This window comes from Rattus rattus, chromosome 8 (assembly GCF_011064425.1).
Source record: "Rattus rattus isolate New Zealand chromosome 8, Rrattus_CSIRO_v1, whole genome shotgun sequence".
NCBI classification, from domain to species: Eukaryota; Metazoa; Chordata; class Mammalia; order Rodentia; family Muridae; genus Rattus; species Rattus rattus.
In genome coordinates this window covers 105036306-105062331 of record NC_046161.1, presented here as the reverse complement: position 1 = coordinate 105062331, position 26026 = coordinate 105036306, and the positions used below count along the sequence as shown (strand labels likewise).

Here is a 26026-nt window from a genome sequence, read left to right as displayed (position 1 = left end):
TGTGTGTGTGTACACATATATATGTGTGTGTGTATGTGCATGTACTTGTATATAATAAATAAATAAATCTTTTAAAAAAAGACTTTATTTATTTAATATATATGAATACACTGTAGCTGTCTTCAGACACACCAGAAGAGGGGACATTGGATCCCATTACAGGTGGTTGTGAGCCACCATGTGGTTGCTGGGATTTGAACTCAGGATCTCTGGAAGAGCAGTCAGTGCTCCAAACTGCTGAGCCATCTCTCCAGCTCCTACATTGCTATTTTTAAAGGAATGAGTTACATAAGATACTCTAATGTCCCTGTAAGAAAGATTACCACACCTCCTCACAGCTCCTCACCTTTGCACAGTTAGGTGCAAAGAAACAGTCTTTAAAACATGAGGAGAGAGCAGATAAAATCAGGTAACAGATAAAATCAGAGTTAGGTGGAGAGAGCTCACCTCAACTGCTACGGTACATCAGCCACAGAGATTATGTAACAGAACAAGGGAAAACAACAGGTATTTTCTCAACAAGACAATTCCTAACCACTCATCCATCCATCTGTCTTCCCGTCCGTCTGTCTGTCCGTTTGTTCATTCATTCTCGGTCCCACACTTACCCCAAGCTGAGGCCAGAACATACGGCTCTGTTAGGGCGCTCAATCCCCATCCCTAACTTTTTAAAAGGTTATTTTTTTAGACTGGCTGCACTGACCATAAGTCACTAGGACACAAGCTAATGAAGGCTGGAAAATGGTAAGCACGGTGTCACCTCACAGGGCCTTGTCCCCACTGAAATTAAATCTGTTGGCTGTAAAAGAAAGCCCTCCCCCCCTTATTTTGTGTGTGTGTGTGTGCACGTGTGTGTGTGTTCAGGTCAAAGTACATGTGTATGTGTGTAGAGGCCACTGGGACAATTTTAGGTGTCATTCCTCAGAAATGGTCCATCTTCCTTTCTGAGATAAGATCTCTGGCTCCAAGCTGGAGAAATGGCTCAGCAGTTAAGAGCACTGACTGCTCTTCCAGAGGTCCTGAGTTCAATTCCCAGCAACCACACTGTGGTTCACAACCATCTGTAATGGGATCCGATGCCCTCTTCTGGTGTGTCTGAAGACAGCTACAGTGTACTTATGTATAATAAATAAATTTTTTTTTTTTTAAAAAAGATCTCTGACTCCCTCGGAACTCTGAGGAGGCTAGGCTGGCTGGCCAGGCTCCCAGAGGACCCTCTCGTCCCTTTCTCCCCTGAGATTATAGGTGCACGCTTTCGTACGTGGATCTTTTTCTTCTTATTCTTTTATTTAGCTTATGCACAGGAGTGTTTCCCTTGCAATGTATGACTGTGTACTCTGTCTGGGCCTGGTGCTCAGAGGCCAGGATGTACAGGGTCTTCTAGGACTAGAGTTACAGACAGTTGCCAGCTGCCACATGGGTGCTGGGATTTGAACCCAGGTCCTCTGGAAGAACAGTCACTGCCCTTAACCACTGAGCCATCTCTCCAGCCCCTTGTTTGTTCTACATGGGCGCTGGTGATGTGATCTCAGGTCCTTATGCTTGCAAGGCAAGCTATCTTCCTAGCCTAGAATGAAACCCTTCTGGTTTAAACTACTCTGAGTGTGGCTGTGTGCACTGTAATCCCAGCACTTGGGAGACAGAGGCGAGAAGACCGGGAGTTCAAGGCTGGCACTGGATAACAGACACGTCTGAGGCCAACCTGGGCTGCATGAAACCCTGTTTCTAAAGACAGAACCGAAACCAAAAAGCCCCCAAAGGCTAAATCTTTTCTGGGGGGAAAAAAAGGGCTTGTTTAGGAAAACGTTCTCAAGAGCTTTTCCCACAACTGTTCCAATGAGGAGCGAACTGCCAGATACCTTTTGAGTTATTCTTTCGCTGTGGGTGTGCACCCAGGGACTGAAGCACACGAGTGGGTATCAGAGGTCGGCTTGCAGGAGTCAGCTCTGTTTTGTACCACGTCACTCCCACGGATCAAACTCATCCTCAGGTTCACGGCAAGCGCCTTTACCGGCTGAGCCATCCTGAGGCCCCTGGCTCCCTGACCTTTCTCTTTTGTTTTGTAGAGCCTGGATTCCATCACACAGTTAGGCTGGTCTGAATCTCGCAATTGTCCCGCCTCAATCTTCTGACAGCTGGCATTGCAGGCGTGTGCCATCACACCGGATGTTGGGAAGGGTGTTTAAAAACATATCTGCATTTTACTGCGAAACGAAGCCCTTGGCATACTTTGGGTACAACTGTCATGAGCAATCCTTTAGAGTCTAACGTCTTATTGAGGGGAAGACACTAACTTCAGTACATTTTGTATAGTGGCAGGTCCCAAGCTGTTGTGCATGTTGTCCCTAAAGAGCAGAGAAGGCCTGGGTGTCATGCTGAGCTCAGTCAGGGCAGCATTGGCCTTGGGCTCAGGAGACCCAGGGTTTTCTAGAGTGCGCCTGTCAGAGACTAGCCCTGAATCTGCGGCGTGTGGGCCATGGCACGTACTGCCCAGGGACACGGGCTGGAGAAGTGACGTTATTAAGTGTTGAGGACCCTCCACCCTGCTGTCAAGGCTTAGATGCGGAGTTCAAAGAGAATGCTTACCCCGTCCACAGAGACGTAGGCCCGATCACGGACACCATTTATGGGTGAAGAGAAAATGGGTTTCGGGTTACTGCAATCTTGAGGAAGTGTCGTTCGGTATAGCACATACCCAAAATACTGGTGAGAAAGGAATATGAGAAAAGCGTGTCACTCTGAACGTTCAGGTGCTGAGAGAGAGCTTGGCTGCCCTGGATCTGGATGAAAGCAACGTTCTGAAAGCCGTAAGGAATGAAAAGCTTCCTCCACCCACAGCCAAACTCAAGCTGACTCCGTCCGTCTTGGAGCTTCTCTATTCAAACACAAAGGGGCTTCTCTGTCACACCAGGAGAACGAGAGTTAAGTTACTGCCCAGAGTGACCCAGGGAAATCATACCTACAGGTCAGAGGTCACTGGCATTCAACCGAACAAAACAAAAACAAAATCAAGAGCTGGTGAGATGGCTCGGTGGGTAAAGGTGCTTGCCACAAATCCTGATGACCTGAGTTCAATCCCCAGGGCCAACGGGATGGAAGGAGAGAGCCCACTCCCACAGGTTGTCCTCTAACCTTCGTATGTGCGCTGTGGGTCACAGCCATGTACACATCAACATGAATGAATGAATGAATAAATAAATAAATAAAGTTAAACCAGGCTTGCAGGCAGAACGCAGACAGGCAGTGGATCTACAGACGAGCAGGCGAAGCACTCATGCACATAAAAGAAATTAAGCCAGGAAAAGCCCCAAACACAAGACAAGCACCGAGTCCTGCTCAGTAAAACATTCTCCAGGTTCATGGGCTGAATCTGCTCTAAGCACAAAACAAGACTCAACCTGAAACTCTTTAAAGCAAAGAGGGAAAGAGAGAGTCGGGGGGTGGGTTCCCCTACCAAATCAGGAGTAACATTTATTGATTTATTTATTTTTTTTTTTTAAGACAAGGACTCAGGTAGCCAAGGCTGACCTCAACTCTACCACATCACTAGGGATAATCTTGAATTTCTTACTCTCCTGCCTCCACCCCTCAAGTGCCGGGGCTTCATGTAACCACGCCTGGTTGTGTGTAATTTTGGGGATCAAGTGCAGGGCTTCGGGCCATGCTAGGCATGTGTGTGGGTAGCAGGTTTATGTTCGCACGTGTTAGCGTGTGTGCACGTGAATGCAGGTGCCCGCAGAGGTCAGAGGCTTTGGACTGCCTGGTACTAGCGTTATAGGCAATCATGAGCTACCATTCGGGTGCAGGGAACTGAAACCAGGTTCTCTAGAAAAGCAGCCAGGGCTCTTAACTGTTGAAGCATCTCTCCGGCCACTTAAATTCTTTTCCAATCTTGTCTCCGGTTCATGATCTCACTGGAGTTTGGGTGTCAGATTTTCTCATGTTTTTCTGAGATAAGGTCGCACTGTTTCACAGGCTAGCCTGGAGCTTACTATGTAGCCCAGGCTGGCCTCTAGCTCTCCAGCTTCTTGCCTTGGCCTCCCATGCGCCAGAGTTATACTTGTGGCCTCCACAGCCGGACTGACAGCAATAGGTTTTGAAGAGTTCAGATTGTTCCTAGACCATTCCTCCCTCCCTCCCTGGAGTCAGCAAAATGCCTTTTATGTGGACACAACAGCGGAGACGGGTCCTCCTGTCCCTGTGTGGCATGGGACGGTGTCGCTGGGACATCACGGGTCAGTTGGTTCCTATGTCACACTGGATCATCTAGTTGGGATCTCAGCCCTGTTTTCTGGGGAGAAGCAGTCCACAACATACACGCCCGAAGCAGGAAAAGCGACTGCTAGCCAATGAACCGGATGAAACGTGTACAGGGTAAAATCCTGTGAAATAAAAAGCTTCGAGAAACTTCTAGCGAGACAAGGAAGTGAAGTGCCAGGAAATGAAGCACACGCAAGAGGAGCACACCAAAGTCCTTCCCAAAGCAGGAAACAGAGCCTCTAAGAATGAAAATTGAAACCAACATTTTTTTTTTTTTTTGAGACAGGATCTCATGTAGCCCAGGTTGGCCCCCAATACCATGTATCTGAGAATGACCTTGAGTTTTTCTTTTTTTTTCTTTTCTTTTTTTTTTTTTTTTTTGAGCCTCCTACCTCCACCTCCCACACGCCGGAATTACAGGCTTGCCACCATGCCTGGTTTCTGAGGTGCTGAGGATTGAATCCAGGGCTCTGCTCACACCCCAGGCAAGCACCTTACCACCGTAGCCCTAACCCGAGTCACCATTAAAATAACGACACCCAGGAAGCAATAAGGAAGGATACACCTGTGTTGCCAGAAACAGAAAGACAAGCATTTCCTGTGGAGACCTACCTGTTTTACCTGAGTGAACGTCAAGGGGTAGAGGCTTTTCACCGGCCCGTTGGGACACAGTATACCCAGAGCTTCTGTCACCGTCTTGAACTGAAAAGAAGCAAAACCAGACTCAGTGTCCTGCCACCAGTGGGTGGGTGGGAGGGGTGGTTACATTAGTCTGACTTAACAGAGACATCGAGATAAGCCTCAACTGGCCAAGTTCTATTTGTTTCCCAATCCCCTTTGGTCCTACCCACTCCCTGTTTTCTTCTCTCTCTCCCTCCACCCTCCCTTTCTCTCCGAGACAGGGCCTCACCTGTCCCAGGCAGGCCCCAAGCTTGCTCTGTGGCCAAGGACGGCCTTACTCTTTTGATCCTCCAAGGAGTGCTACTTGAGTGTTCAACCACTCCCACCCTATGTATTGTTGGGGTTCAAACCAGGGGCTTTCGGCACGCCAGGCAGGCCGTCCGCTGACTCAGTTAAAACCTAGTACCCACTCACTTTTATTTCCTCCTGTTTTCTGCAGTGCTGAGGATTGAACCCAGGGTTGGTTGGTTGGTTTCTTTCTTTGGCTTTTAAAGACGGGGCTTCTCGATGTGACAGCCCTAGCCATCCTGGAACTTACTCTATAGATCCACCAGTTTTGAATTCACAAAGATCTGCTTGCTTCTGCCTTCTAGGTGTTGAGACTGAAGGCATGTGCCATCACATCGGGCTGTGAGCCCAGGGTTCCACACAGACTAGATAAGTTCTCTACCACTGAGCGGCAAGCCCCGGGCCTTGCTCGTAACCTCTTTTTTTTTTTTTTTTTTTTTTTATCTTTTTTTCGGAGCTGAGGACCGAACCCAGAGCCTTGTGCTTGCTAGGCAAGCGCTCTACCACTGAGCTAAATCCCCAACCCTGCTCGTAACCTTTTATTTTGTTTTATTTTATTTTATTTGGAGACAGTGTCTTGCCATGTAGGCCAAGCTGGCCTTGAACTCACAGCCTGCCTTGTCTGCCAAAGGCTGGGATTAAAGCCATGCCCAACCATATCCTAAACCTGTTCTTTTCTTTTTTATTTTATGTGTTTGAGTGTTTGGCCTGCACGTACATCTGTGCACTGTGTGTGCTGTGCCTGAGGAGGGTAGAAGAGGGGGTCAAAACCTGGAGTCACTGAGGGTCGTGAGCAGTTGTGTGACTGCTAGGAATCAAACCTGGATCCTCGGAAGAAGTCAAAGCCAGGCACGGTGGCCCACAACTTGAATCTCAGCACTTAGAAGGCAGGCAAACGTTTGTGACTTTGAGGCCAGCCTGGTCTACCTATCAGATCCAGGATGCCCAGAAACTCTGTCTCAAGCAGTTTCAAGAGCGCCCATTCAGAAATAAAGCTCAGAGCTCTCTAAGAAAGGCCTCAAGACGAACGGCACCCGAGGCAGGAGGCCAGCTGCCTCTGCGAAACATCACAACATGTTTTCAAGTGAGGAAGAGTTCTGAAGCAAAGATAGTAGGCAGAGGCAAATCACTCTAAGATTAGATCGTGTGCCACGGTCGCCCCACTGTCTTCCAGGCTTCTGTGTTCTGAGCCTGTGTCACGGCTCCGGAAAGTTGCCCTCTGAACTCCACAAGTGTGTGCAAGTGCACACACAAACACATCTAATTTTAAATAAAGCTTTATTATACACTGTATCTTACATAAGTTGAAAAAAGCTGTGTGCAGATTCCCTCCCTCCCAGCCTTCTGTGTTTTGTGTTGAGTTTATTAGATAGTGTGTTTCCTGCAGCCCAGGCTAGAACCCTCTATGTAGCCAAGCTGACCCTGAATACCTCATCCTTATGCCTCCATTTCCAAGTGCTGGGATTACCTCCACATCTGCTTCCCCCTACACCTTTCTTTTGGAGATAGACTCTTGCTAGCCCAGGCTAACCTCAAACTCACTACGTAGCAAAGGCTGGCCTTGAACTTGACAGCAATCCACAGTTGGGAATGTAGGCATGAGCCACCAAGACAATTTGCTGGTTTCCTTCATAGCACTAGGCTACATTTCTCCATGGTTTTCCAATTTTGGTATCGTTGTTGTTTTAATTATTTGTAGCTATTTATATCACGTGAAAGAACTCCCGACTGTTTTAAAACCAAGCCACCCTTTGTCGTAAGCAGCTACGGAGATGAACATGTGCCCCTTTCCAAGTGTGATTCAAGTGCGATTACCCCGAGTAGAGATTCCTATCAGAGACCACGTTCTTTGTAGAATGTGGCACAGGATCTGACACTACACGGAAACTATTACGGCAGCCCGACCAGCCAACCAGAAGCTCAAGGCTATGGATGGAAAAACTATGCTGTGGGGTTTGGTGTTTGCCTTAAAGATAAAAGCTTGGGTTGTTATTTTAGAATTTCAAGGTTCTTAAGAAGTAAGTGACTATTCACGTTTTCTTCTTTTTTTTCTGGTGAACGAATGCACGTGGGAGTAAAACATGGGGCTAGGGGAAAACCGGAGACCCAAAGGGTCAAAACAAACCAGTTTTGTAAACTATTCAGTAACTCTCTCCTCCCCAGAATAAAATTACCTGAACTCTTAGTAATGATTAATTTCTATTTCCTCCGATGTTCCGGTATTCAAAAAGTCACTATGGTATGATTTTTGGATCTAATTTAAGAACAGAGATATCCAAATTCCAGTGGCTTTGAGGGGCTCATTGAATAAGGGGTGGATGGGACTCTCAAGAGGGTTCAGCGGATAAGGGAGCTTGTCACCGTGTCTGATGACCTGCCCGACTGGCCTCCACCTGGGTGCCACGGGTGCATGTCTCCCAACCGAAGAAATAAATTAAGAAATAATTAAGAAGGAAACGATGGGAGTAGGCCTCACCGGACAGAACTGTGAGGTATGACGTCACTTCCGCGGCCACCGGAAGCACTGCCTTTCAAAGCCAAGCACCGAACCAAAATGGACGGAGTGGCCCACGAGCACCTCTTACTCTTCTGTGCCGCGCCCTGCATCCTGTCAGCTTGCACAAGCATCCTCTCTTCCATCTCTCTCCTCCCCTGGAAATGCCAACTCTCCCACCCAGCTCTCAGAAAACAAATGCAGGGAACAGAGCAACCCCCTGGCCGGCTGATGACACACCAGTCTCTGTCTCCCCATCAGACGCTCAGTGAGGATCTGACTTTGTTTTTTCTTTTCGAAGCAGGGTTTTATGTAGCCCAGGCTAGCTTCTAACTCACTATGTAGCTGAGGATGACCCTGACCTCTTCATCCCGACTGCCCGGGTTACAGGTGTGTGTCAGCATGCCTGGTTTATATGGTGCCAAGGAGAGACCCCAGGGATCCACTTATGCCAGGCAAACACTCTACCCACTGAGCTACACTACCAACCCTGTATACTGTCTTACCTTTCTCAGAGCAACTTTTCCATATGCGAACTTGGGTGTAGATGGAGGGATTGGGCCTTCTGGGACTTCTTTAAACTATAAAACACAGTAGGGAAGAGGAGAGGAAAAAAAAGTTAACCCTTTATACGTTCATCTGTAAAATTCTTCTTTTTTCCTTTTTTTCAAGACAGAGTTTCTTTGTGTAGTCGTAGCTTACCTGGAATTTACTCTGTAGACCAGGCTGGCCTCGAACTCAGAGATCCGCCTGCTTCTCCCTCTCAAGGTCTGAGATTAAAATTGTGCACCACCACGCCTGATTCTGCTTAATAGCTTTTTATTGGTACCAGTTTACGGCTCAGCAAAATCATAACATCCTATCCTGGTAGTGAATGTTTCAGAAAATAAGCAAATATGTACAAATACCTCCTACCCTTCATTTCTCCATTCTCCAGCATAATCTATGCCTGAGACACGGCATCCGGACTGACCATCAAAATCACCGCATTCAAAGACGCATACCCAGCGGACTGCTGCTCTTTCCCCTCATGGAGTCCAGCAGATTCCATGGAAACCGGCCTTTCCAGCAGTCACAGGTTTCTGTCCCTCCATCTAAAGAGTCTGCTTAGAAAGCACTTTGTGTAGAGATGCTCAATAGCGGGGGGCTAGAAACAGTCCTTGCTCAAAGAGTGAGAAAGACCACAGCCGGCTGCATTAAACCTCGCAGTAAGTCACGTAGTAAAGATTCCCACATCACCACACAGCCAGGAGACAGCATGGGTGACTTTGCCCAGAGATGAGTCAAAGGCTGGGGAGACGGCTGAGTGGGTAGCGTGCCCACCTCGGAGGCATGACGACCTGATTTCAGATCCTCAGGACTCGCATGAAAGCCAGGTGTGGCAGTGCATGGGGGTTGGGATGGGGGATACAGAAATGGGGGATCCCAGGGCTTGCAGCAGCCAGCACAGCTGATCCAGCAAGCTCAGAGTTCAATGAGGGACCCTATCTCAAAAATAAACCCTACAGAGATAGGGGAAGATGCCAGAAGTTGTTCTCTATCCTTTACACAAGCACACTCGTACAAGTGCACGTGAGCTCCTACGGGTACACACACATACACGCAGGTTGGCAAGGCCAAGGCACACACACACACACACACACACACACACACACACACACACACACACACACACACAGGCATATGTGCGCGTTTGAAGCTAGCCTGGTTAGTGGGTTCTAGGTCAGCCAGGGCTACACAGCGAGACTGTATTAAACAAACTCGTAGTACCAACAACAAAAAAAAGCAAAATTTAAAAAAGGCAATAAGTGGGCTGGAGAGATGGCTCAGTGGTTAAGAGACTGCTCTTCCAGAGGTCCTGAGTTCAATTCCCAGCAACCACATGGTGGCTCACAACCATCTGTAATGGGATCGGATGCCCTCTTCTGGTGTGTCTGAAGACAGCTACAGTGTACTCATATAAATAAAATAAATCTTAAAAAAAAAAAAAAAAAAAAAAAAAAACATTAAAAAAAAAAAAGAAAATTTAAAAGAGCCCATGACTAGAAACCAACAAAGAAACTCAAGTCCAACCCTCAAAAAAGCAAAAAAAAAAAGGCAAAAAAAAAGGAAGTTAAAAAAAAAAAAAAAAAAGGCAGTAAGTTCCCAGAGTCGGTCAGCCACCTGAGGTGTACATTCATTTCCGGTGTGGAGGACGGAGTGGTGAGCATGCTCAGGGGTACAAGGAGCTGTGCTCCATTCAGCATAGTTCTCTGGGTGGTCTGGTCCATTCTAGAGCCAGCATTAAACATAAAGGGGGGATTACCAAGAGATGAGGTTGAAGGGCTCTTCTCACAGTCCTGCCTCGCCCACAAAGTGCTAAGATTACAGCGGTGCACCACCATCCTCAGTTAATGACTAGCTGGGAACTGGACCAACAGAGCTGTGTCTCCCGCTTTGGAAACACTGGGACCCACAAGCCCGGCCAGTCCCAACAGCCACCTTTTGGAGTCTCCAGTGTCCTATAGCTATTGGGGTCCTCAACCACACCTACTTAGGTGTAATTATGTTAGCCATCTAAAAACCCCGCTGGACTCTCCCAGAGCTGGGAGATGGCTCATGGGGTAAAGCCCTTGCAGCCTAGGAAGCCTCATGAAGGCGGAAACAGGGGCATGCATCTAGTAAGTGGAAACACCAGCATCCATTCCTACAGTGAGGTGGGAGAAGACAGGGCTCCTGGAAGCTCAGGGAACAGCTGGCCTGGTGACACAGGTGCAAACAACACAAGGTCCACCACAAACAAGGCAGAACCAGTCCTCAAGCTCATCCTCTGACTGCCACACTCTCTCACAAGCGTGGAAGTGTACACACACACACACACACACACACACACACACACTGTGATGGCTTGTATATGCTCAGTCCCAGGAGTGGCACTATTAATGGGTGTGGCCTTGTTGGAGTGGGTGTGTCACTGTGGGAGTGGGCTTTAAGACCCTCGCCCTAGCTGCCTGGAAGTGAATCTTCCACTAGCAGCCTTCAGATGAAGATAAAGAACTCTCGGGCTGGAGAGATGGCTCAGTGGTTAGGAGCACTGACTGCTCTTCCAGAGGTCCTGAGTTCAAATCCCAGCAACCACATGGTGGCTCACAACCATCTGTAATGAGATCTGATGCCCTCTTCTGGTTTGTCTGAAAACAGCTACAATATTCTCAAACATAAAATAAAAGTTAAAAAAAATATAGGGGCTGGAGAGATGGCTTAGTGGTTAAGAGCACTGACTGCTCTTCCAGAGGTCCTGAGTTCAATTCCCAGCAACCACATGGTGGCTCACAACCATCTGTATTGGATTCTGGTGTATCTGAAGACAACTGCAGTGTACTCATATACAATAAATAAATAAAATATTAAAAAAAATAAAAAAATATACAACTCTCAGCTCTGCCTGTATCCTGTCTGCCTGGACACTGCCATGCTCCCACCTTGATGATAATGGACTGAACCTCTGAACCTGTAAGCCAGCTCCAGTGAAATGTTATCCTTATAAGACTTGCCTTGGCCACAATGTCAGTTCACAGCAGTAAAACCCTAACTAAGACACACACATTTTCTCTCTCTCTCTCTCACACCCACACACTTGTTCACACCCACACACACACACACCACACACACACACACACACACACACACACACACACACACACTTGTTCTCTCACACACCCACACACATGGTGGAGGTTAAGATAGAACTGTTAAAATAGATCACCAATTTAATTAAGAGCTCATAGAGACATGACTGTCTCATGAGGATGGGAGGGTGTATGTGTGTGTATGTGTGTATGTGTGTATACAACACTCTGCCCCAGAGTTTTATGGTCAAGGTGTTAACCCTGTCTACTTTAGTTTTACCCACACCAAAGACAGTGTCTTACAGAAATGCAAATGTCAAGTTTTGTCAAGCCTTGAAGACTCCCACGTGACCTTTACCAGCGAGTTTAGGCTTATGCAGTCGGCTGGGAAGCCATTCCCTCCATACTCCAAGGCAGGGGGAGACACTGCCCATCTCCACGGGGGTACCCTGACACTGTCTCACTGGGAGAAACTTCCCACTCCCTAAGTCCCTAAGTCGGTTGAGTCTGTACAGGCCCCTTGTCCTTTGTTATGTCTCTCCATGGCAAGCAAATATCCAGATACTTTAACAAATCAGTTACCCATGCATCTACGAGTTCCGGGAGAAATTCCTCTAAGAGCCAGAGGCAGTCCTCAGTGCAGAGTGCTTGCTGAGCATGTGCAAGCCAAGCCTGGGAGTGATCCCTAGCACTGGGCGAAACAGCATTCCACTGAGTCTTTTAAAAGAAGCCATTCCCAAGCCAAGGGGTGGTGCTTACCTTTAATCTCAGCATGCAGGAGGAGGAGGAAGCACGTGGATCTCTGAGTTCGAGGCCAGTATGGTCTACAGAGCAGCCAGGGTTACACAGAGGAACCCTGGCTTGAAAAACGAAATCAATCAATCTCTCTCTCTCTCTCTCTCTCTCTCTCTCTCTCTCTCTCTCTCTCTCATGTCACAAGGTAAGTGTGCATATGTGAAGATCAGAGGACAACTCTGAGAGTCAGTTTTCTCTCGTACCATTCGAGGACAGGAGACTGAGCTCGGGTTGTCAGGCCTGTCAGCGAATGCCTTCACCTGCTGATCTACCTGGCCAGCTTTTTGTATTCACTGCGACGATGGCTCCCCTTGCAGGTCCCCTTACTTGGCCTGCTGGGTAGATACACGGGATCTCCTGGGTTGGTCTTTTGCATGGCTCTCTGCCCTCTCTCTCCCTCATGTTCCACAGGCAATGTTAGCCACAGTGTGACCTGTGGACACCCTCTGCTGATGACAGTCATGGAACTGTCTCTGACCTTCACATGAGCATCACAGCAAGCACACACATGTGCGACCCACCTACACGCCCCACATACATGTGATTTGTACCGCAGGGGTGACAACACTAGCCTTGGAGTCTGTCAGGCCAAACAGTGAGAGACATTGATTCTAGTTATTATGGGCTTTATGTTGTTGATATTATTATTATTATTATTGTTATTATTATTATTATTATTGTATGCACACACAGACTGCCACCGCTTGCATATGGAGGTCAGAGAACAACTTTCAGGAGTCACTTTTCTCTCTGTACCACGTGGATCCTGGGGCCTGAACTCAGATCCTCAGCCTGGGTGACAAACGTTTGACTCGCTGAGCCTCCCTCGGGCTGAGGCGACTAATTCTTGCCCTTTCCCCTCACACTTACCCCAGAAAGTCACAAGTATCTGCATTCTCCCTTCCCTCCATCCCCGAGACAGGACTTTCACCCTGTAGCCAGCTCTGGTTGGCCCTGAACTCACTACGTAGCCCAGATTGATCTCAGACGCATGGGCGCCATCCTACCTCAGCTCTGCAAGTGCCGAGATTATGGGTGTGAGCCAGCGCGTGCGGCTTTCCACTTTCATATCGTGGTCTGAGTGTACACACACCACAGTTACCACCAGTGCGCGCCCGGTCTTCCTGCTCCACTGGGCTTCTCTCCCTGGTCAGTTCATGTCACAGCCTGCATAACCCTCCAGTTCTTCTACCCAACCCGCCCATGCGTCCTCACCTAAGCGAGTCTCGGTCTGGCCAGGAGACGGACTTAACCTGGCTTCGTCCATCTCAGACTTCACTGGTTGGGCTCCGTCCATTACATTCTAAAAGCAAGGCGCCTTCCTCTCCCTGGCTGAGTCCTGACAATGTTCCAGCCCTGGCTGTCAACACGATGCTCGACTCTCTTGGCTCTGCCTGAAGACTTTGTACAGGTTTCACCTTGAGCAGGAGGCCTGTATGTACCAAGCAGCTAAAACCAGCTAGCGCAAAGCAGTACATGACACATACCTGTTTAGTCATCTGTGAAGGAATGAGATTTATAGGTTCAAAACATCTGAAGCCATGGGATGGGGAGATGGCTCAGCGGTTAAGAGCACTGACTGTTCTTCCAGAGGTCCTGAGTTCAAATCCCAGCAACCACATGGTGGCTCACAACCATCTGTAATGAGATCTGATGCCCTCTTCTGATGTGTCTGAAGACAGCTACAGTGTTTATACACACACACACACACACACACACACACAAACACACACGTGTGTGTGAATATATATATATATAAATTTTAAAAAATCTGAAGCTATTATGGTACTAATTAAGTATTAATTAAAACAGGACTCCAAGTAGCAAATTCTCAAGGTTGCTGAGGATAACCTTGAACTCCCAACCCTCTTGCCTCCACCTCCCAAGCGGGATTACTTGTGTTTGCTATTATGCCCAGCTTAGGTTTCCTGGGTACCGTGACTGAAGTCAAGGAGGCGCCTTGGCCTGCTGAGTCATCTCACCAGCCCCTTAGTAATTTTTTTCAGGTACGGTTTCATGTAGTTCAGGGTGGCCTCAAATATACTATGTAGCCAAGGACGACTCTGAATCTCTTGTCCCCCCCACCCCCAATGTTAGGATGGCGGATGTGCATCACCACACAGTTCACACTGCTGGGGATAAAACGCAGGCCTCTGTCCGTGCCGGGCAAGCACTCTATCAACCGGGTTCTACAGTGCTATAAACTACAACTGAGGGCAGGAGCTTCCCGAGGGCCAGACACCAAGGTGTGAATTGGATGAATCTATTTTCTATTATATGAATTCATTTATATCCAGTTTAAAACAATTCCATGACTACGTGGTAACAGGAGTTGGGGCAGCGGTTCGCTCCAGGCACGGGGGTGGGTGTAGAGGAAGATGGAGGGGTACCAGGGAGGCTCCTGCTGGGCGTCGGCTGCTGTGCTCTGCTCACTTCCCATACACAGTAGCCTAGGGAGCCCTGTTTGTTCTTCTAAGGGCACAGATAACACACTTGAATAGGCAAGAAAACAAACACAGAGAAAGACAAACTTCCTACCCAGAAGAAGGGGGAGGCATAGAAAACAAAAACATCCTCGAATAAGGTGAAGAGAAAGTAATACAGGGAAGAAAAACAATGCAAAGGGGGAACACGAAGAAACTTAAAAAGAAAAAGCTGAAATTAATCCCTGCATGGGCACAGGTGCTGAAGAGCCAGGCACTCCAGCGAAGGAGCCCAGTTCTATCCCCAGCCCCACAAAGAGCTAGGCAGGGTGGCACGGACTGTGATCCTAGAGATGGGAGAGTCTAGGGGGCCTGTTGGCCAGCGAACTCCAGGGGCAGTGAGAGATTCTGCTTCAAAAATAAGGCGGGGAGAGTTTGAGGAAGATAGGCACTTAGAAGCACATGCATACACAGGTGCAAAACACAAACCAGTCTCTGTGTATCAAGAGTTACACTTACAAGCACGAACATACATCAGAGAGTTACAATGTCTCCGGCTGGAGACCAGGTGGGGTGGTTAAGGGTGCTTAGAAAACTCCACTTCAATTCACAGTGTCAACCACATTGGATAGCTCCCAACCGCCTGCTGACTCCAGCTCCAGGGGACTCAATGACCTTTTTGGCATCCTCAAGTACCCAACACACATGCACACACGTGCTCACACACACACACACACACACACACACACACACACACACACACACACACACACACACACACACACATGCACACGCACACATACACACACACCTACACCTTAAATGAGAATATACCCACCCCCCTCTCTCGTTTTTTGGAGATATGGTCTGTGTGGCCAAGGCCTTGAACCATGGCACTGAGAACCTAACTCCTGATCCTCTCGCTCTGAGTCCGCAGTGCAGGCATGCATCACCCCAGGTTCATACCGTTTTTCCCCATAACATGCCAGGTGTGGTGGTGCACAGCTCTCGGGAGGCAGAGGCAGGGAGACCTCTGCGAGTTCAAAGTACAAACCTCACCTACAGAGAGAGACCGTGTCTCAAAACATAAACCACCCTCCCACCCCCCCAAAAAACCCAAAATATTTCTGAACACAAACCTTAACACATGCTTAAATTATCATTGCATGACACATAATTTTTACCACTTATAGGCAGAAAATCTGTTTTTTGTTTTTTTTTTTAAGTTCAAAACTTAGGTGACTGAGCAAAAAAATTTTGGGTTTGCTCTTTTTTTTTTTTTTTGTGCTTTTTTTTTTTTTTTTAATTCACCTCAGAGACAGGAAACCCCACCTGAGAGCTTTAGGCGCTTCAAAGGCTTGGCTGCCAGTAGAACAGACACGATGTTCCGGAGCCAACTAGAGGAAACAGCAGTGCTTGCCCCAGATGGACCACAGCACCTCTCTGCACCGGTCATAGCTGCTCTGCACACTGGTGACTATCGGTTTCCTCCCTTGCTTGAGCCACCCCCACGAGGACGCATTTTCTGGCTTCTCCTCGCTGCAGTCAGAGACCAGGCTGGGTGGCCTGCAGTCCTTTGCTCTCCCTGTAGCATTGATTAGGAACCCTAACCCCAGCCTCACAGATGAGGGGTGCAGAGCCTTGCTGATGGCAAACCTGGGTCTCCTTCCTTCTCCTCTGTTAGTGAGGGAGCCATTCAGAGCCATGAGGAGTTTACGGCAGGCTCCCCAGATGTCCAGCTCACTGAGAGTCTGAATCAGAGGACCCACCTTCCGAATGACATCTCGTACAGCGAAGTACTTCTCAGTGAGGTCTCCTGCCTCGCTCAGTGGGGCATCATAGTCATAGCTGGTCGGCTGTGGGGCATAGGGCATGTTGGCACCTGGAAGACAGAAAAAAAAAACATGGCACTGGTCACTCGAGGTCACTGCGAAGGGGCTCACGTTAGGGCGAGGAGAGACGGAAGATGCATTAAAGCCCCAAACCGTCAGAGGTAGGACAGAGTCTCCACAGCTCGTCAAGTGCTTCTGCAGCAGCGCGGACACTGGATGCTTGTCACTGAGCACTTGGGAGGTGGGGCGGGAAGATCAGAAGTTCAAGGCCATTCTCCTTTTGCACGTGTGTACGTGCTTTGCCAGCAGATCCGTCTGTGCACCATTTGCAATCCACAGAGGCTGGAAGAGTGTGTCAGATCTCCTCGGACTGGAGCTGCAGATGTGGGTGCTGGGAATCGAACCTGGGACCTCCGGAAGGGCAGCCAGTGCTCTGATCTGCTTTTCCAGTTTACATCCTTCCAGGGAAAGCCTTTATCTAACAGCCAATCAGTCTGGGAACATAAAACCACCTTTCCCTGCCTCCCCTGCCTCAGATTTCCTTAGGACAGGCTGAAGCTGCCCACGAAGTTACGTCACCTTGTCTTCTACATCTGTGTGACAGACGCTGCCCCTGAGAACACACCAAGGAGCATCTTCTGGGACAGTTGACATTAACTCGACAGGACTTAGAAGCACCTAGGAGGGACTCTGGGGAAGAAGCTACCACCCCACAGTGAAGACTAAGCTAGCTGAATACCAGCATTCATCTCTGGACCTTTCCTGACTGCAGATATGACATGGCTAACGACTGTCAGTTCCTGAACACTTCCTTATGTTTGGTTTTGTTAGGTTTCTGTCACAACGATGGGAAGCATCATCAATACAAGTTCCCAGAACTTGACCTGTGACAAGACCCATGAGCAGAGTCAGAGCTGGGTACACAAAAGCACCAGAAGAATAATTCCCTTCCAATTATTGTTCAAGGCTCAGAGTCTAGACCAGAAACTTCCAAGCTTGTCAAAGAGGATGCTCACAGGTTTAGGATCCCTGTACTATTGCCCAGTCCTTTGGAAGTTTACCCACGAGAGCTCAGTGGTTAAGAACACTGGCTGCTCTTCCTGAGGTCCTGAGTTCAATTCCCAGCAACCACATGGTGGCTCACAACCATCTGTAATGGGAACTGATGCCCCCTTCTGGCGTGTCTGAAGACAGCTACAGTGTACTCATAAAATAAACAAATCTTAAAAAAAAAAAAAAGACTGAAAAAAGTGAAAATTTACCCACGAATGAGAATGAGAGACATATGAGTCTGCAGAAAGATTTGAGCCCTGCCCTCGAGTCTGGTTCCTGTGAGGGATTGCGGGAGGGGATGGGGAGGAGGATGTGTGGTTGGGTGTGGGGGCAGGGGTGGTCTCTCTTTCCTTCTCTGCTCTTTCTTTTAGATAAAGTTTAGATTAGCTTTACATAAGCTATGTAGCCAAGTGCGATAGAGAAATTCTGATCTGCTTTTTACCTCTCAGGTGCTAGGATCACAGGTGTGTATCTGGGATCATGGATGTGTATCTAGGGCCACAGGTGTATATCTGGGATCACAGGTGTGTATCTGGGGTCACAGGTGTATATCTGGGATCACAGGTGTGTATCGGGGTCACAGGCATGTATCACTAAACCTAGTTTATGCAGTGCTGGGGTGGAATTCAGGGGCTAGCGCAGGCTAAGCTGGCACTGGGCCAAGAGGGTGCCACCTGCAGCTCTTGAGATAGCAACACTGTTGCAGCTAAGGTTTTCACCTCCTCTTCTAGGTTGGCAGCACTCTGCCGTGCACACGGGAGAATGAATGAAGCTGTTCTACAACGGCTCTAATTTATAAGTAAATGAGACACAAAACATGCGGGTTCGCCAACGCTTGGTTATAAGTTCACAAGTGATGGGCTGAGGACCAGCTGTCAGAGGGCTGACATCAGTGAGCAGGGATCAGGTCCGCGCGAACTTTCTCATCAGTGCTCCGCACAGAATCTAAGCAGCCCTAGACTTTCAGCCAAGAGACTGGTGTATTCATCTCCTCTACTCCCCATCCTCAGAGGCAGCTCTTTGCCAGGTCTGCCTGCCCCAGGGGAAGTACAGGTTCAAATACATTCCTTCCCATGAGACACAGAGAGATTAGAAACCACATCCTCACCTAAGGCGTTCACCTTCTGTGTGGCCCCTCTCCAGAGTGGATTTCTCATTTGACTCATACATACTAAGCTTCACACACCTTACAGACAGAGCAGCCTGTGCTGACCGACCCCAAGTCCTCAGCCTGAGCCTGGCAAGGGTTTGGGGGTGTATGGTGTGCAGGTAGAACAGGTGTAACTTTCCTAGTTCTTTATGTGTGTGTGAGTACATGCATGCACACGTGAGTACACATGCACACAGGGGCACATGTATGTACAGTGCATATACATATAAAAGCCAGGGGCTGGCTGCCATCTTGTTTTGAATGGATGAAAAACTGAGTTAATGACTTTGTTTGCATGTGTGTCATGGTACTCATGGGGAGGTCAGTTTCAGGAGTCATTTCCTTTCCTTCCACCATAAAGGTCCCAAGGAGCAAACTCAGGTCTTCAGCCTGGGCACCGGACCTTCAGCCACTGGACCATCATCTCATCTCATTGGCCCTCAATCTGGTTAGGGAGACAGGGTATCTCACCAGCCTGGAGCTTCTAACTCAGCCACAACTACACCAAGTGACTAGTAAGTCCCAGAAATCTGCCTGTCTCCCCTTTCTAGCACGAAGATTACAGAAGTTCACCTCATCACGCCTGCCTGGTTTGGCTTTTCTTTCCTTCCTCCCTTCCTTTGTTTTGAAAATGGGTTTCTCTCTGGAGCCCTAGCTGCCCTGAGGCTTGCTCTATAGAGCAGGCTGGTCTCAAAGCGCTCTGCCTCCTGAGTGCCCGGATTAAATTGTGCCACCAGGTCTCAGACTCAGGTCCCTGTGTTTGCACTGCAAGTTATCAACGCCATAGGGGAGAGTTTGCGCTTAAGGCATGTGGGGGAATTTGTGGCAAGATGGTGATAGAAGGCTGGAGAGATGGCTCAGTGGTTAAGAGCACCGACTGCTCTTCCGGAGGTCCTGAGTTCAGTTCCCAGCAACCACATGGTGGCTCACAACCATCTGTAATGAGATCTGATGCCCTCTTCTGGTGTGTCTGAAGACAGCTACAGTGTACTCACACATGAAATAAACAAATAAACGAATGAATAAAAAGATGGTGACAGAGACTGGGCATGAGTGTCCCTCAATGTACGCAGACGCACGCACACGCACAGAGGGAGTGTGGGACAGCCGAGTTGGGGATAAGAGCTATGCAAAAGCAGCGTCAGAGAGGCCTGGAGAACAAGACCTGGCTGATTTGGGGTTCACTCCGGGCCTGAGGGCAACAGGGGGTCATCAGAAGGGCAGTAACCTGGGGCTGAAACCTGGGCTCTAATCCAGACTCCGCCCTTTTCCAACAGAACGGAAAATGGGGGGCAGTAGGGGGAGTGATTTGGGGTATCCATATATTCTTATCTGTAAACTGATGTCAATAATCACTAGTCTGAAAAAGCCTGGTAAGAGAACTCAAAGACAAGCAGGAGACGGATCCCCACCGACACAGCAGGGCCAGGGCCTGAAGGCTAAGAACAGCTTTCATCATTTTTTTAAAAAAACTCTACAAACAAACAAACATTTGTCTGTTTACTGATTGTTGAGACAGAGTTACTTTGTAACCCTGGCTGGCCTAGGGCTCACTATGTAGATCAGGCTAGACTGGAACTTGTGGTAATTCTGCCTGTCTCCCAAATGCTGGGATCATTGGTTCCCACCACCACACCTGACTCAGCCTTCACTCTGTTTATTTTTATTTTTTTTTATTTTTTTTTAATATTTTTTAAGATTTATTTATTATGTATGAGTACACTGTAGCTGTCTTCAGACACACCAGAAGAGGGCATCAGATCCCATTACAGATGGTTGTGAGCCACCATGTGGTTGCTGGGATTTGAACTCAGGACCTCGGGAAGAACAGTTGATGCTCTTAACCACTGAGCCATCTCTCCAGCCCCAATGTTTATTTTTTGAGAGAGGGTCACAAGTGGCCTCTCACCCACTGTGCAGCCTGAAAACTACCTTTCACCTCTCCCTCCCAAGTGCTGGCATTAGAAACGTGTACCACCATGTACATGGGGCTCAAACTCAGGGCCCTGTGCATGCGAGGCAAGCACCCTAGCAATATTATTTAGCAATAAAAATAAAAGGTTAATACACGGTAGAACGTGGATGAGCCTTGAACAGATTAGGATAAATCAAAGAAATCAGATTACTTGTGACTAATTACAAACTACCTAAAATAATTACCTCTATATTATATGGTTCCATTTATAAGAAGTACCCAGAGCAGGAGAGTCCCTGGCAGCAGGAAAGAGCTTAGTGACCTCCATGGGCCTCGAGGAAGAGGGGAGACAGTGTGACAATGTGTGTTCTTTCTGGGGTGGGAGAATGTTCCAGAAGTAGAAGGCAAGGACTATACGACTCTGAGAGTGCTTAGAGTAGTTACTTAACATCACCGGTTTTATGGGTTTTTGTTGTTGTTGTTGTTTGTTTGTTTTTAAATTAAGGGCTAGAGAGATGGCTCAGAGGTTAAGAGCACTGACTGCTCTCCCAGAGGTCCTGAGTTCAGTTCCCAGCAACCACATGGTGGCTCACAACCATCTGTAATGGGATCTGATGCCCTCTTCTGGTGTGTCTGAAGACAGCTGCAGTGTGCTCATATGTAATAAATAATGGGAGTGGAGAGTGGTAAAGACACCCCACCAGGCCCAACCATCTGAGCTCAATCCCCACGATCCACAGGGTGGAAGAAGGGGATCAAGTCATTCTTTGACCCCCACAGACACATAACTAAATACATGTAGTAATGAAAGAGACAGACAGACAGATCAGGGGAGGTAGAGACAGGAGGCTTCCTTGGCTCAGTGGCCAACTCAATCTACTTGGTAAGTTCTGGGTCAGTGAGAGATCTTGTTTAAAAAAACAGGAGAAGGTGCCCGAGGACCGACACTGGAGGTTGCCCCTGACCTCCACATGTATGCACACCCACAAATACTCATGGGTACAGACACCTGCACAACACATGAAGGCACACACAGGAAGACCAAAGCAGAGGATGAACACACATACACACACACACACACACACACACACACACACACACACGCACACATACACCCACACTAGAATGCCAGACAGACTGGCTTAAAAGCAAGGCCTCAAACCATTAAACCATCAGACGATGGCCCTTAAGGTTTTTTCCCCACACTCAAATGTGATTCATATGGTGATTCTTACATGTTAGAAAATGTAGAAGACAAACGGAAACAGAAAATAAGAATTGCCCACAGATACACCATCTCCCCAATCACACACGGTAGACAGGATAAGCTTTTAGCAATGGATGGGAAACGGATCTTACCATTCCAATAGGCAAAGTTGGTCCCACCTATAAACATGTACCTACAGAGAAATAAGAGAACACACGTACTTCACTGTGAGCCACAGCCACGGGGCTCCCTCTCCCAGTCCTGGGTACTCACAAGTTCACGCTGGCCCCGTAGGCAAGCAGGTTATAGAGGGAGGCCACCAACTTCTTAGTATTCACTTTGGAATGGGGTTGACCCCAGTGGTCTAACCAGCCAGTATAGAACTCAGAATTGATCTGAAAGGGAAAAGGGGTGGTGCTTAGGAGACGCTTACGACCGTCGATTGACGCTGAGGTGTCCCTGTAACGCCCTTCAGCAAGAGCAGGGAGGGTCCCATGAGAACCTCCAATTGCAACAGTATCGACACTGGGTCTCCGAGGGTCAACCAATTGTGACATTTCATCTTACATAATACAAGTACAGTTCACCATCAACATCCATGGGTTCTGCATTGAAGACCCAACCTAACAACAATCAGAAATATCTGGGATGTGGTTCAACTGGTAGAATGCTTGCCTAGCATGAATGAAGCCCTGGGTTCCGTCCACAGCCCTGCAAAAACTAGGTCCTTGTAAATCCAGCACTCAGGTCGTAGAGGCAGGAGGATTCTAAATTCAAGGTAATCTTTAGCTATATGGTGAGTTGGGGGCCAGCCTGGGCTACATGAGACCTTATAGTTTTAAAACAATTTTTTTTTCTTTTGAGAAAAACTTTGTATCAGTACTGAGCATGTATAAACTACCCCACCCTAGGCATTATTAATTACCTAAATAGTAAATTAATATGCTATCCAGACAGTATCTATACTGGGTCAGATACAAGCAACCTAGAGAAGAATTACACCTAGGACAGGATGTGCAATGTAGGTTTACAGGAAGTGCATCATTTTACAGAAGGGACTTGAGTATCCCACGCCCGAGATCCATGGATATTTTGGGACAACTGATTCCTAAAAGTCTTTTGCCTCCCTCAGTTTTGTCAGCTGGGAATGTCCCACACTCCCTGTCCAACACCAAAACATTTATCCAGGGAAGATATTTTCATAATTAATAGCTCCAGTCAGGCATGGTGGTGTGCAACTATAATCTGAGCACTTGGGAAGCTGAGGCAGGAGAATTCTGAGTTCAGAGTCAGCCTAGACTGCATAGTTAATCTGAAACCCACTGGAGGCTACCTCGCAAGACTGTATTGGAAATGAAACACAAAAACCCAAGGGCCAGGGATATATCTCAGTGGTAGAGAAATTGCCTACTGTGTGTAAACTCTGTATTCAATCCCCATGTGACCGGGCAAAACAGTACAGACACTACAGCACTTCATAGACCTGGAACTCACTGCCTGGCCTGTCTTGTATTCTTGCTGTGGCCATTTCAGGTTTAACGGGTATTTAATCTCTTTGATGAAGAATCCAGTGGAAGATTAGCCAATCCTATTCTAGGCCTTGAAACCAAGATGCCCTAGCTAACATATCTTGGCTACTGTTAAACTGTTTGCTTGAGCAATCCTCCCCTCACCCCCTGGTCCCCCTAAGCTGCTGAAAGAGATAACAGATATGTTGCTGTTCCCTATAAAAGCCCCATCGTCTAAATTCTCAGGGCTACACTGAGGTCCCCAAAACCTGGGTGTAGTCCCAGCTAGCTAGAATAAAGACTTCATTTTTTTTTTTTTAAAGAGTTATAAATACACTGTAGCTGTCTTCAGACACACCAGAAGAGGGCATCAGATCCCACTACATAAGGTTGTGAGCCACCATGTGGTTGCTGGGATTTGAACTCAGGACCTCTAGAAGAGCAGTCAGTGCAGCAGTGGAGAGTGGCACTGAGCCATCTCTCCAGCCGGAGGAATAAAGACTTTCAACTGGGGATAAAATCAGTCTGAGTGGGGCTGGAGCGATGGCTCAGTGGTTAAGAGCACTGACTACTCTTCCAGAGGTCCTGAGTTCAAATCCCAGCAACCACATGGTGGCTCACAACCATCTGTAATGGGATCCGATGCCCTCTTCTGGGGTGTCTGAAGACAGCTACAGTGTATTTATATACAATAAATAAATCTTTTAAAAAAAAAAAATCAGTCTGAGTGGTTATCTCAGGCGGGATCAGGTGGGATTCAGTAATGCCTTATACCATTAACAACAACAACAAACAATAAACAAACAAAAAGCCCCAAATTTATTCATTATGCAAATTGCACAATTCCCTGTGTGTGTGTGTGTGTGTGTGTGTGTGTGTGTGTGTGTGTGTGAGTATGTGTGTGTGTGTGTGTGGGTGTGTGTGAATACTGATCTTGAGAGCCTTTGGCCGGAAGCAGCTAACATCAGTTCTGTGTCAGAATAGGAAAAGGGAACCTGGAGAGGAAGTGGCTCTCCCTGCCTGAGGCTCTGCAGAGCTCCAGCCGCGCTTTTTTTTTTTTTTTTGCAAACCAGGCCTGCTGCAGCAACCTGGTGGGAAGAGCTGAGAATGCAGGCTCATACAGGCCGGGCCAGGCTCTGGTCTCTCTTCTCCCAGCAGGCTCAGCAGAATTGAGCACCAAAACTGCAACCCTGCTGCTTTCTGGCTGCTCCGGAAACAAGCATCAGGTCCACCCAGGCTCAGCAGAACTGAGTTCTGCATTTCAACCAGATCCTCAAGAGAGGCGGGGAAGCTTGTGGAGTTAAGAAACAAAAAAGTCTGCGGGCTACAGAAGCTGCTTTGAGGTTAAAAGCAGCTATTGAGCATGTGGTGATGCATGACTTTTATCCCAGCATCTGAGGCAAAGACAGAAGGATCTCTGTGAGTTCAAGACCAGCCTGGTCTACAGATCGAGTTCTAGAAGAAATCCTGTCTTGAACCCTTTCTCCCCACAAAAAGCACCTGCTGTTCTTCACAGCATCCCACATCAGGCAGCTCCAGGGCATCCTACATGCCATTTTGGTTTCTGAGAGCACCCATACGTGTGCATCATACACAGACACAATAATAACAAAAATAAATCTTAAAGAACACACACGTGAACCAGATCCTGGCCGTGCCACTCCTGGGCTCCTCCTCAAATCAGAGCAACTGACAAGTGTTCCCTGAGATGTAGCTCAGTTAGGAAAGCAACAGCCTTCGCTTGCAGGGAAGCCCTGGGTTTGATTCACCACATAAAGCTGGGCGTGGGAGTGCAGGATTATTCCCAGTGGCCAAGAACGGGAAACAGGAGGCTCAGGAGTTTAAGGTCAGCCTCCGTTACACATTGAGTTCTGAGCCTCTGGATACCTGAGATCCAGTCAGGTGAGAGGAGGGGAGAAAAGGAGAATACAATAAAACGAGAGAACTGAAGACAGCCCCGCTGAAGACATCTCCTTCACTTCAGCACAGAGGTTTTTAGTTTCCAAACCGGAGCACTGGCCCCACTGTCACTCAGGGGTCAGAAAGGAGCTGTGATGAGGTTGGTACCAGCCCAGTCTCTACCCCTTACCCCCAGTTCTTACCAAAGGTCCTTTGGGTTCAAAATTCCTCTGGATCAGGAAAGCTCGTGTGATATTGCCGGCTGGAAGAAAGAGAAGACAAGTCAGTCATAGGCATTAAGAAGCTAAACAGGCCTGCTAAGGTCACTGGTAGGGAGTTCACGAGGCCAACCATAATCCCAAATATGAACGTATGAGAAGTGGAGGGCCAGCAAGAGGGCTCAGAGGGAAAAGGTGCTTGCAACCAAGGTTGATGACCTGAGTTCAATCCCCAGGACCCAAATGGCACAAAGAGAAAAATGACCGCCGAGGTTGTCCCCTGACCTCCACACATGCTCCGTGGCTCTTGGGCACCCTCTCCCAGTAAAAAGAAATACATGAAAAAACTGTGTCTTAAAGGCTTTATAGTGGAGGGGGGCCCTCACCCCTTTCTGCCACGTAAGGACTCAACAGGAAACTGATACGTGGAGTTGAAGGAGAGACCCTCATTCAGCACTGCATCCAAGGGAACCCCCCCAGAACAGTGAACAGGACAGGAGATCCTGTTTATTTCTTTTAGCTTCTCCTAAGACAGGGTCTTACCACAAAGCTCTGACTGTCGTGGAATTCACCATGCAACCAGACTGACCTCAAGCTCAACTCTCCTCCTGCTTCAGCCTCCAGAGCGCTGAGAGAAAGGGATTCACCACTGTATCCAGCTCATTAATTTGCTATAATGGCCCAAACTGGGTTGG

The 26026-nt window shown here is 48.0% G+C and overlaps 1 protein-coding gene across 1 annotated transcript in view; it reads right to left on the bottom strand.

The window, feature by feature from the left end:
* Positions 1-26026, bottom strand: part of Glb1 (galactosidase beta 1) — a 71856-nt gene that overhangs the window by 15988 nt on the left and 29842 nt on the right. The window contains exons 7-13 of the mRNA XM_032910991.1: positions 25317-25375; positions 21980-22101; positions 21859-21899; positions 16319-16431; positions 8230-8304; positions 4873-4962; positions 2587-2703 (exon numbers count right to left, since the gene is read on the bottom strand). Coding sequence (XP_032766882.1) covers positions 2587-2703; positions 4873-4962; positions 8230-8304; positions 16319-16431; positions 21859-21899; positions 21980-22101; positions 25317-25375 — 617 coding nt within the window. The remainder of the gene's footprint in view (positions 1-2586; positions 2704-4872; positions 4963-8229; positions 8305-16318; positions 16432-21858; positions 21900-21979; positions 22102-25316; positions 25376-26026) is intronic.